At 42.7% G+C, this 13,049-nt stretch overlaps 1 protein-coding gene across 2 annotated transcripts in view; it reads left to right on the forward strand.

Moving 5' to 3' along the window:
• The first annotated feature begins 8,592 nt into the window (after positions 1-8,592).
• PDE3B (phosphodiesterase 3B) overlaps positions 8,593-13,049 on the forward strand; it is an 89,886-nt gene continuing 85,429 nt past the window's right edge. For both annotated transcript variants that reach the window (XR_014618487.1, XM_084287831.1), the window contains exon 1: positions 8,593-9,698. Coding sequence is in view for 1 of the 2 variants with exons in the window: in XM_084287831.1 (XP_084143957.1) it covers positions 8,706-9,698 (993 nt within the window). In the remaining variant the exon portion in view is untranslated. The remainder of the gene's footprint in view (positions 9,699-13,049) is intronic.

A 13,049-nucleotide genomic window follows, 5' to 3' on the forward strand; every position in this document is an offset into this window, starting at 1 on the left:
TGAAAGCAGTGTGTAGTGTTTTAAATCCCAGAGGTTGCCTGCATCTGTGAGACCTACAGTTAGCAAACTGCTACACTGCAATAAGCCTTACAAGAATTAAGTACTAAAAAACAAATGACCAGGAATCACAAACTTTCAAACTATTATCTAGCACGTGCTAGCATATTAAGCGGTAATTCTTAGGAATTATAGATTCTTTGTAATTAACAGCACTCCCAGAGAAACTGATTATAAATCAGCAAATTTTAAAAATCAGCAAGTAAACAAAACTGAAGGTTAACACAGGGCACATGTTCACTTCATTTACTAATTGTGCTATGTTAGTTCACTATGCTTTTTTTCTCTAGCAACATATTGCCCTAATATTAATATTAAATAAACATAATTCTAGTTAAAAAAGACATTTTGAATATAGCAGTACAAGTAATCAAGTAAATGTTGCACTGCAGTTTGTTGTGGATCACTGCTAGGGAAGACTGTCAGTGAAATTCATCATACCACATCTATTTCTCTGGAAAAACAATGTTTGAATGCTAAATAAATAAAATCCCTGTAATTCAGTTCATGACCAATGTTATGATAATAGTTCTGATAAAGTAAGGCACGTGCTTTTCAAGTAGTTTGCAATTGATTTGACATTTTTGTCCAAATCTAAATAAAATGCCGCCAAGGCCAAACTAGACAGGTTTCTAGGTCTCATAAAAACTCTCTGGACTTATTTCCATGCCTCCATAAACTCTTGCATGAACAATCACAGCAGGAATCATTATGGAATGGTTTAAAGAATACTGCAATGAGAAATCAGTTAATGATGTAAACTTAAACATAGTTCTTTACTGACAGAGTGTTTGAGTTTGGTATATTAAGCATCAGTCATAGCTAACTAGTTATTACTAATCGAACGTAAGTGCAAAGATATCGTAATGTAAACTTCTGGGTCTCAGTGATCAGCTCCAGTAAAACCTATTGCTGTGGCCAATTCCCTCTCTTCCAACGTCCTTTCCTCTCAGGTTGTTGGTAATTCAAACAGAAAACCTCCAAAGCAACAAAAGAACCATTCTAAATGTGTTGCTTTTGCGTTTGCGGGTCAATTATTATTCTTTCATTGCAAGAAAGATCAAACAGGTGCACAACTGATTGCTTCTACATCATTACTTTGTACCCAGGTATGCCAGACACATTCTAGTTACAAATAAGCACATAAAAATTAGTCAACTGAAAGTTAATACACTTGCATTACCTACAGATTCAAAATTTGACAAGTTTCCATAGCGTACTCTCATTTTTGCCTACAGTCAATTCAAACATGTTTTTAAAAATAGGGGAGAGTATTTTTTATGATTGACTGGTCTTTGCTGCTTGGGTAAACCCCACAGCGATTAGCAGTGTTTTCTAAAAGCTCCTATTCACTCTTTTGGAGCATTACCTAAGAAAAATGACCATCTTGGAAACATCTAAATACATTTTCATATCCAACTGTTCTTCCTCTTCTTACTGTAAAACTATTCGTAAAAGTAATAGGCACTAGTTTTGAGCAGAAAAACAGCTGGATTTAATCATCGTGTGATTTATCTGTTACTCAATCTTGTGAAACTGCCATCTGCTTCACCTACATGTTTGCCTTTGACAACTAAATACAATCCCTCCGTTTGGAAATAATTACGATGCATCACTATATTACGCAGATGGGACAGAAAGCAGCAAACCCTTCGAAGTTACAAAAGCATTACGAATCTTTATTTGGTGTGCAGTTTCTGATGTGGTAAAGTCAGGCTCTGAGCTGTCTCAAGCCCAAAGTAAGCTTTTCTGTGTTCAGAAATTGTGACTGCTGAAAAGGGAGGGGGAGCTTCAGTTACGATGCTAAAAGCAGGCTGATAAATTACTGCAATTGTACACAGTATTGATTACGAATGCCAAAACAGTGATGTTGGATTATATAAGTAAGAAAGGTAACTTTTAGCTAAATATGTGGACTTAAATGCAAATAGGCAAGATTGCCAAGAGAAGTTGTTTGAAATGAGAACTCATTCACTGAGTGTCATGACTTCCCGGACAATATATAAGTTTCGGGTTATGTATAATGAACTATTTGGTCTTAACAATTAATCAAAATAAAATTAACCTAAGAAATGCTTGTGCATCGCTTAGCTTTTAGAGGACAGACACAAAACACAAATTTATCATTTTAAAACCAGACAATTTCTGTCTCCAGCCACAATTTATTCCTGTCTGCTTTTTTACACAGCTGAATTCTTTCTGTGGCTAGAAGGACAAAATACTTCCACGTTAATGAGCTAATCAGCTTAATTGCATAAACTTGCCTTTGTGTGTTTTTTTATTTTTATTTTTATTATTATTTTTTTTAATCTCAAGTTGAATCTCCAGAAGAAATAGTTACGCAATCACCATTACAGGATTCTGTTATTTTTTCTCATAAAAGGAGAAATGTAAAGTTTTTTTTTACTTACATGTTCTTTTTCTGGAAATTCATTTACAACAACTTACATAAGAGAGCATTAAATATAATGAACTTCTGAATACATTAATGCCTGCAAGGCTTTCCTACACATAGCTGAATGCTACAGTACAGCCAAGCAAACAGTTGATACTTGAGCACGTGCTGAAACACAGGCCAGGCTCTGAAGAGGTACAACTGAGCACAATCTCTTTACTGGTTTGTTTTATGCCTGCTGACAATATAATGTGATTTTAGCAATTTAACAGAATTCTAATGAATGCTAATTAACAAGGACCTGTCTCAATGATTTAGGGTCAATACAGTGGGTACCAAAAGGCATGGAAATGAGAGAAGCTGACTGAACGATTCAGCTCGCTTTTATCACCACCACCACCTGCAATAAATGACCAGGCTTGGACTGATTTTGATCTTTTTCAAAACATATTTACGCATATGATGCTCATGTGTAAAGTCAGACTTCTCTGGAAAAACCAAACCAGTTCCCCAGTCAGATATAATCTTCAGCAGCATTAATGAGCAGAGTCCATCAAATGCCTCTATTTCAATTCAAGAGAGAAATTTCAATTAGCAAGTAAGGGAATGAATTACCATAGAAATATTACTGTGTATTCTTAAGTTTAATGCTATTTCACTGAATGGGTAGATTTTATAGTAAAATATGATGTAGCATCAAGTAAACTTTTTATAGTGAGAGGCTACATATGAAGCCACCTATTTTATTAATCTTCAATTTTGCTTATAAGATGACAAATTTTACTCAGTTTTGAGAAAGTGAAACCTGTCAAAAGTTTCTTAATTGAGAAATTTCTGCATTTTTATTATCAACAAATTGAACTCTCTATTTTCCAAATAAATAAGCTCATGTGAAACTGCAGTACCACATATAATTGTGCAATTCTCTAAGAACTTAAAGGCAGAATTTTGACAGCGATTTGTTGAACTTGATAGCCTGTTATCATCATTTTTATTAGGAAACAAGCATCTAAAATCACTGGTACTTTGGGGGAATTATTCAAAGGCGTTTACATTTACTTAAATGGGCACCAAAAAAAAAAAAAAAAGAGACAAGATAAAGATGTGTTTTCCTAGTTTTTCTTCAGATTTAGAGTATTTAATTAGGTTGATGCAGTATTTCTTCTATGCACTGATTGTTCCTCAGGTTTGTCACTGCTGAGCTATATCTCGGAGCCTGCCATCACACTGATGCTCTGATACTTTCCATCTCCAGAAATAGGAAGTCTCATCTAACAATGCCCTATCACACCAGCTCCATATTTCCAGTGAAGATGGAACACCCATGCTTTTAAAACTGACTAGTGCTGTATCTGCTAGAGACATCTTATCATACAAGGAACACTTTTTTCACAACTTCTTTCCAGTTTTCTTTGTCACGTGTCTGTTTTTGAGAAGTTAAACTCACAGATGCACTCTGTAGTAACTTGGTCTTTCCTGTCATATGCTGTGATTTACCTTTGAACCTGACTGCTTTGCTTGATGTGGAATGCAACTGAATCTCTCTTCTCACCCTTAGACATGACAAATACATCGGCTTCTCACTGCAAGTACAATGACATCATGCATAGTAAATACACTTCCAGAAGACTCTTTTCCTGTCGTTTTTTCTCCACTTAGCAGCTGCATGACTATCCTTCATTCATTTTTTTTTTTTTCCCGTTATATCTGGTTGCCTGTGAACCACTGCAGATCTCTCTAGGCCTTTAGTGCCGAAGACATACAACATCACCTTCTAAAATACTTGTATCCTGTGTTTAAAAGACAGCACATTACACAAATATGTTTGAAATCATCCAGCACCCAGTTTCATCCTTAAGCCTCCAGCTGCAAGCACTCAGTGAGCTGGAGCACACGCTTCTCCAGTTCACCACCCAGAGCAGCCACAGTGCTTGCCTCAGGACAACTTGAGAATGGTAACACACAGCACTGGTGTTTCTCCAAACACTGATTCAGGTTTGGTTAAGCCTTTTGATTTCCCTAAGGGAACTGCACTTGTACGAGTATGCATGTGTTTTCTGGGGGTATGGTATTTCTTTTATTTTCTTTGCTAAATGATTGTGGTTGTAGTAACGCCATTTCTTTATTTAAGCGTCTAATGTAAAACTGATAACAAAGCTGAGGTAGATACAGTTACTGCTTACACCACCTTAACTGTCTTTGCATTAATTTACAAATTAACTTCCCAACAAAAGTCTAATGTTCAAAGAAATAAATAACAAAATACAGCTAACATTTCCACAAAGACATCTACAACTGCATTTACAAGACAGCAGGGATTCATACAAATGTTTTGGTTACACACAATTTAAAAAAATGTTTTGCAAAAGCCCAATTCACTTCTGATTACTGCAGCCTACAGACAACTTCCTCATAAACAAGAAAGAAAGAAAAGCAGTAATTGTAACAGCCGTCCAGCTCAGAGCTCCAACAGAAGACACATCCTCTGTTCCCACCTTCTTTTCTCAACCACACTCACACTACACCAGCATTCAAGTAGTAGCAATATGTTCCTTGAACAAGGCATCAGTTCACTCATTCTTCAGTTATACAGAAGAATCTCTAAGCAAATGAACCCAGATTACAATTAGAAAGCCAAGCTATTTAAGCCATGTAGCTGGTTTTACTTTTTTGTGTGTTTGCTTCCAATTTCAAAGGATGCTTTGTTTAAATAATTCGGTACATCTAAATACATTATTCAAAATGAAGCTTAAGTATGACAGGTATACGTTGGCTAAGATAAAGTTCAGTCCTCAAGAAAGCTATCAACAATCACTGAGACAATTTTGTAACAGAAACACACAAAGGATTTAGAAAGCACGGATGGCTCTCATAATTTGCTGTGAAAGGTTCCAAGTTAGGCACCATAATGGTAAACCCTTTCCCCATGTTCAAAGTGCAAGGTCTACAGTCGGGGTACGATTATACACTGTTAGAAGTAACTATTATTACTTTGACGAATACACCGTGGAAGGCCTGAAGACAAGCTTGGAAGATAATTTCTTAAGCTTTGATTAATCTTTCCATGCTAATACAAGAGAAAGCAGAAAATAGTTTCCAGAAGACCTGGGCAACTGCATCCCATGTTATTAAACAGATAACAAAGTTGTCCACAGGGTGAGAAACTCACCAGAATCACAGGGCTAGATGAGGGAGGAAGGAAGGATCAGATTCTGTATCTGATGTGTCTGAAGAAGGAGACAATAATACTCACAGGTAAAAACCATAGCAATTCTGAACAGCGCAGGAATTTTCCAGATTCCAACATTACAGGGCACAATAGCCAGGACATGGCCAATAAAAAAAAAGGGCAGCACAGACTGGAGGGAATGATTAAAACTTAAAAATATTCCAAGGGATGAGGTAAAGTTTAGAGATGGTTCTGGATGTGCAGGTCAGAGAAGCGAAACAGGCCAAAGATGCCAAAATTACAGCTTTGAATGACAACACTTATGGTTATACTCTGTTCTTTCCAGTTACAATGGCTTGGAATGGGGAACAGACAAATGAAACAGTAACTATTCTGAAATATCATAGCCTGATTTTCATTAGAAACTTACAAACCAGCACCTAAAGACATTTGTTTGTATATAGGCACAGTAGTAGCAAAAGCCACTGTTAAGCAGATACAAGTATTATAGCATACAGTACCTTAAGAATAAACCAGAATTGCTACACTAGTTTCTTTTGTTGGTGAAACTGTAAAATGACAAAAAAAAAATAATTAAAAATTACATGAAATTAATGTCTTCACTACAACTTAAATACTTTTTCTTTTACTGCAACGTTTTCTGTATTCAAGGAATATTGGCCTACCAGTGGACAAATGAAAAGGTACTTCTTTAGCCTTAAAATTTCTCTCTCCCAAGAAGAACTTTAGTTAATGCTCCTAATGATGGCTTGAGTAAGACAGCATCTAACTTTTCCTTACACTGAAATTGTTCATGATTAGATTGTAAATTGCTCAGGATGGGGATCTATTAATAGTCATATCCTTTTACAAATGAACATGCTAAGACAAGTATTGTTAGGCAACAGGGATGCTATGAAAGAAAAAAACATTCTCCCATAGAATGAGCTGTGAAGACATTTCTTCAGGGTGTTTTTGCACAAATGTACCATTGAATTAAAAGCTAATTACTTCATGATAAATGATCTGAAGACAAATAAATAGTAAGGTGGTGGAGTATGCTGTTGATGCTAAGTTACTGAGGGCAGAAAAAATAAATCTAGCTGAGCAAATCTGCAGCCTCATAAATGCATATGCAGGTCAAATTTATGGTAAATAACCATAAAGTACACTGGGGAAAAAAAATACTCTATCTTTGATTTGTAAAACTATCTGTCAGCTGTAGATGTTAACACTCAGAAATGATATCCTGTGATCTGTATAGTTAATGCCATAAGAACAATGTTCAATGTTTGTTCAACAGAACAACACTCAACAATCTGCTTTCTTTCTTCGTTAACAAAACAAACAAACAAGACTACAGGCATTTTAAAGAAAAAAATCAATAATGACACGAAAACCATTATTTTGGCTCAGCATAAATCCATCTGCTCGTGTCTTGAGTACTGTGCGTGACTCCTTGTTTCCTCGTCAGCAAAAGCCTATGCTAGTGTTCACAAAGTACAGAATAAAGAGAGGAACTGTACCATGTGAAAATATCAGATAGACTAGAACTCCTCTGCTTGGAAAACACAAGACTCACAAGCCTGGGGAAAGATATAAAATCACGAACTGAAGAAAAAAGATGACTTGATAGGAACTGTGATCGATTAAGACAGATAGCAAACACGAAAACCATTTCACACAACGCAGTCGAGTTGTACAGAGTAAGGACCTCCTTCCTGCAGTACACGGCAGATGCCACAAGCCAACGTGGACTTAAAAGTAAACGAATACATAACTGGTTGTGCAAATTCATGGAATAAAAATGCACTGAGGACTGTGTTAAATATAAGACACCACTTCTGATTCAGAAAGCGCTAATGCCACAGTGGGTTGCATATGGGGTATTAAGGGGTCATATGATGTCCTATCTTTGTACTCTTCCTTTGTATGCTTTCCAATGCCCACTGTTATAGTTGCTTATATTCATGGATGATGTTTATATGAAGATTACAGTATCTGTGAAATCCTAAGCGTTTCAGGAATGCATTTATTTATAGCTGAATCTAAAAAGTGAAGGAGCTGTGCAAAACAGCAAGATTCATCTCAGCCCTGAAAACATTCACGTGTACACTTGATCGCAGGCTAACTGATGTCAGTAGCATGTGAGTTAAAGTCAATGCAGGATTATTAGCCCAGAAGGAAATTCACACGCTCTCTTTTGAAAACTTGTAACCGAGGAATCTGTGCCATCATAGCGGCTGTAAGCGTGGCAAGACAGGACAGAATTCCTTTTGCTCTTTTTGGGGGAAAGCGCGTAGGAGGTGTTTCTGACAGAGGGAGGCCTGTGACGGCACTGAAGTTCCGCCGATTTGCTTTGCCTTTTGAAGCACAAACCGCTGCTTATTTCCAACTTCTTACGTACAGAAGCGACTCTGTTCGTCACCGCGCATTGCAGGCGCTGTCAAAGCGATCACGCTGGACGGCTTCTGCTCATCGTCAGCCCTCAGGCCCGGGCCCTGCAGCTTCCTCTTCCCCCCGCGGGCTGAACGAGCCCTGCGGGCTGGCAACCAGGACTGCGAGAAGCGCAGCGAGCCCCGCTCCTCCTGCTCCCTTCCCGAGCGCTGAACGAGCCGGGACGGCCCCGGGGAGCACCAGCACCGGGACCGGCTGCTCCCTGCACGCCGCCTTCCCTTCGGGGGGTGCCTCGGGGAGCCCCCAAACTCCTCTCAGGGTGCGTGGGACCTGCCTCGGGCTCCCTCACAGCCTCCCGGAGCCGATCTCGGGCTCCTCCGCTCCAGGGCGGCCGCCCCAGGGCCTCGCCCACCCCCGCCCCCCGCCCCCCGTCCCCCGCCCCCGCCGGGCTCCGCCAGCGGCCGCTGCCGTCGGTGAGCGCTGGGAGGCGGCCGCGAGCCCCTCCCGCTGGATCCGTTTCGGGGCAGAGCGAGCGGGCGAGCGGGGCTCGTTACCTTTTCTCTCCTTCCCCGCCGCTCCCCCACCATGCTCCGGCCGCCGCCGCCGCTGCCCGCGGAGGAGACGCCGCGGCTGAGGGCGGCGCGGCCGGGCCGCCGATAGCGCGACCCGCGCCCTGCCCCGACCACCATGAGGGACGAGAGGGAAGCCCCCGCCGCTGGTCCCGGTCCCGGTGCCGGTCCCGGTGCCGGTCCCGGCGCCGTCCGAGCCCCGCAGCGCTGCCAGCAGCCGGACGGCGGCGCGGAGAGCCTGCGGAACGGCTACGTGAGGAGCTGCGCGACCCCCCTGCGGCAGGACCCCCCGAGGAGCTTCCTCTCGCTGCTGCTGCTCCCCTCCTCCTCCTCCTCCTCCTCCTGCTGCTGCCGCCGGGCGCTGCTCAGCCTGGCCGCCCTGGCCGCCCTCGTCCTCTCGCTGCTGGCTCTGCCGGGCCGGGGCAGCGGCGGGGGGCAGCAGGACGGGGGCGGCTGGAGGAGCCCCCGGGCGCTGCACGCCTTGCTGAGCCTCTCCCGCTGCCTCAGCCCGCTCTTCAGCATCGCCTGCGCCTTCTTCTTCCTCACCTGCCACCTGGCCCGCGGCGGTGCGCCCCGCTGGTGGCTGCTGGCTCTTCCCGTGTGCTGCTACTCGGGGGACTTGGTGGCGCTGCAGTGGCTGCCGCCCCCCGCGGGGCGCCAGGAGGAGCCCCGGGCCCCCGGCGAGCCGCAGATGCTGGCGGGCCGGCTGCTGACGGTGCTGAGCTCGGTGGCGGCGCTGACCCTGCTGCAGAGCTCCCTGCAGCTCCGCCGCCGCCTCCTCGTCTTGCTCTTCTCCAGCCTGGTGTGGCTGGCGTCGCTCGGCAGCCTCCCCTCGCTGCCCCCGGCCCTCCGCCCGCTGCTGGCCGGCTGTGTGGGGGCGGTGGGCTGCCTGCTCGCCCTTTGCTGCGGTGTCCCGGCGGCCCGGAGCCGGGCACAGCAGCAGCAGCAGCATCGCCAGCACCCGCGGCTCCCCAGCGGGGAGGAGAAAGTGCCTGTGATCAGACCCAGGAGGAGATCGAGCTGCGTGTCCCTCGGGGAGAGCCCGGTCAGCTACTACGGCAGCAGCAAGATGTTTCGGAGGCCCTCGCTGCCGTGCATTTCCCGGGAGCAGGTAGGTTTCCTCCGAAACCGCAGGGAGAAACTTTCCGAGGGGTGAGCGCCGCTCGCTCTGCCCGGCCTCTCAGTGGGTGCTCGCTGCTGTCAGGCGCCCGCTGAAGAAATGGAGGAAAATAGTGGTTCCTCAGCGGGGCTTCGTTTCTCAACTTGGGTTTCTGCACGGCCGCTGTGACCCTCCCTTTTGGTCTGTATGGGAGCTAAATCCTACCAATGCAGTAGCATGCAGGGCTCGCTCGCTTTCCATGCGATCTTAAATATTAAAGCGTAGCCCCTTTTCCTTAAACAAACAAACACCTTCAGCTATCAGCTACCTTGTCTCTTTTCCAAAGCCCAGCTCCTCCACTTCTGGCAGACTTCACTAGAGAAAGAAACCACAGCTTGCTAGCTGCTCGGCACTTCACTTTCTTCCCTGCTTTCTGTCGACAAAAAGGTGCTAAAGAAAAACACAAAATCAGGTTTTGAGGGATATTTTGTACCGATGTTTGGCAGTGTTTGAGTGGCATGCGCCCTTCTGCCTTGCAGATTTCTCTCTCTGCCTCTTAGCCATCTCTTCCTCGCTCCAAGTAACTTAACATTAGGTTGGGGCTGATTGGATTTAAGCAACTACTTTTTTTTTTTTTTTTTTTTTTTAAACTGAAGAGAGAGCTGTTCAGTAGAGCCTGGAAAGATGCCTGCAACGTTCAGTTTTCTTGAATGGAACTCTGTTGGTTTCTCCCTCCTGGAAAACTTGTCAATGAGTCTTGTTTTTTCGCAGCGCGAAGCCCCGTGTGGGGCCGGGTTTGTTTATGTTCGGCACATTGCACGTGAAATGCAGGACTCCGAGCAGTGTGCCGGAGGGAGAACCGGCCCTGGATGGACGGGGGATGAGGGCACAGCTCGGGAGCCAGCAGCTCCTGCAAGGGGTAGTTGCCGCACAGCCCCCCATCTCTCCTTGTCGTGGCTGAAATTCAGGAAACTTGCTAAATGCAAGTTTCTAACCCCCCTTTATCGTGTGTGCCAGACTTGTGATCGGCTGTGAAATAGGTCGGAGGAAACACGAGGTGAATCTGAGCGAGCAGGGTGGTTTTCGAGCATGTCGTGCTCCGCGTTTATGTCCCAGAGTAAGACAGCAGCAGTCGCTCTTTGCAGGAAAGGTTGAAATGCAAGTGTGCTGCAGCACGCTTCGGAAGTAATTCAATCAGTAAGTTTTTAAATTGTCCAGTGCAGACTGCGAAACGAACGATAAACATTGTAATAGCAATTAAGATAAGTAGGGAGTATTGTGTTGTAACTTACTTTCTCTGCCCTGATCCCTTCTAGATAGCAAATGCTCTCTTTTTGTGTCATATTTGTCCGCAGTATAAAAAAAAAAACTCAGAAAATGCAATAACAGCTTTCATTAACCTCTCTAGATGATAAAAGATATTTGTTCTCATCCAACTTACTAAATGCTTCCTTTGATATGTAGCTCACTTCCTAAAAAAGTGTGTGTATATTTCAAGTTGAGGCATTTATTATTCTTTAAGTAACATCATAAATGTCAACCAGAACTAAATACATGGAATTTATTGGCAGTACTTAAATCATACGTGTTCATAATAAAATGCAACTGTTTGGTAGAGTTCCAGAATTTGATATCTTCATTATCACCAGAGGTGAACAGAAACAACAAAGAGATCTAAAGTTCTTTATTTTCCTAATAGTCTATTACACTTTACAATAAATATTTGTGCTTTGTTAGCCATGGTTTAAATTGGATTCACGGGTATATGTTCTATGCAGTATTTTATGAGTGGTTTTTATAAGGATAATACAGGCTAAATCCTCTGATCTCCTGTCTGACTTGGAGAGAGATCAGACATTGCAGAGCTGATAAAACGTCAACTGTTTGGGCTGGGGGTGGTGGCATGGGGTATAGCCTGTGACATTATTTGAATAAACACTGTAAGGTCTTTATATTGCTTCCTTGAAACAGAAGAAAAATACACACTTAATGCTCCTCAGAGAGTGTTTGTTTTGTGAACTTTCTTGAAAGATTCATTGCATGTTTTGCAGATGTTTATACAATGTTGCAAAGCTTCTTTTTCAATATTAATATTTTAAGATAGTGAGCTTAATGAGCATTGTTTGGAAGATCAGTGCAGTACAAGGAATGTGTGGCAAGTCAACCATGCCAAGCATACTTTGGTGAATGACAGCTAAGTAACTATTATGATGATATTTGATGTATTTTATCCAATTATTCATGCACATTGAACCCCTGCAAGCAGGGACACACGAGAACAAAAAAGGCAGATGTAGATTTTAGTTACCCTGGGGAAAAAGAGAGAATGCTAGCATTGACCTTAAGTTTCCACTTACTTGTTGATTTGAAATTATGGCTGACTCTTGTCTCGTTAAGAATACGAGAAAATAATTGTATTGGGTTGACTGGTTTTTTTCTTTTTTTTCTTCCCCCCCCCCCCCCCCCACACACACAAATAAGCTGAAGCTAACAATTGTCAGGGGGGAGCGGGAGTGGTCAGCAGCTCCACATATGTGCACGCAGCAGCGTGCACATGCTGGAAGCAGGTGGAGCTGTCGCTGTTTTCCAGGATAGAGGTGGGAAGAGGCCCTGTGAGCATGATGCTGCAAGTGCTTTCTAATCTGAGCAGTGTGTTTGTCATATTCAGAGTATTGCTCTCTGTACTTGAACAGCTATGACTACTATAACACTGAAAGGTTGTTAAAACTTGTTCTTACTTTTTATAGGAATGTCCATGCTTACTTAGCCACCCAAACCTACGAATTCATGGTGCATATGTTTTTTTCTGCAGTATGTGTGGCTAGTGATGTTGGTTGGTGAGTGGGGGAGAAGTCTTGAGTGGATTCTATCTTTAAAATTTCATACGAGTGTACTTAAATGCCATTACCAAATATATAAATAGAAATACACATAGAACAGAAGAAAGCAATATGACTGAAATCAAGGCTAGAAATCATGCAAGTGCAGTGTCTTTTCTGACCTCTACTATATTAACAAGAAAAGTTCACGGAAATTCATATAATTTTAGCAGTACACAGGCTTTTTGAATCCTTACTTCAGTATTCTTCGACCTAGGGAAGAATTGCTTATTAGCAGTATGAGTGCAGTATGATTGCTATACAATATTTTGCATAGAAAATGTTTTGATTACATGTATTAATCAAATGCTAATGTCAGCTGTACCTGCTGGTACCAAAGGGATTATCTTCATTGGCTGATGAATACTTACCACTCCGTTGCTTAATTTTATTTATTTATTTTTTTTCCTGAAAGACAAATCAGGATTGGAAATCTCAAAGGTGTTTGTCAGATCTTTCTACATAATATTCGTCTTGAAAAATC

The sequence above is a fragment of the Netta rufina genome (genome assembly GCF_964035555.1).
Source record: "Netta rufina genome assembly, chromosome: 5".
Taxonomy (NCBI): Eukaryota; Metazoa; Chordata; class Aves; order Anseriformes; family Anatidae; genus Netta; species Netta rufina.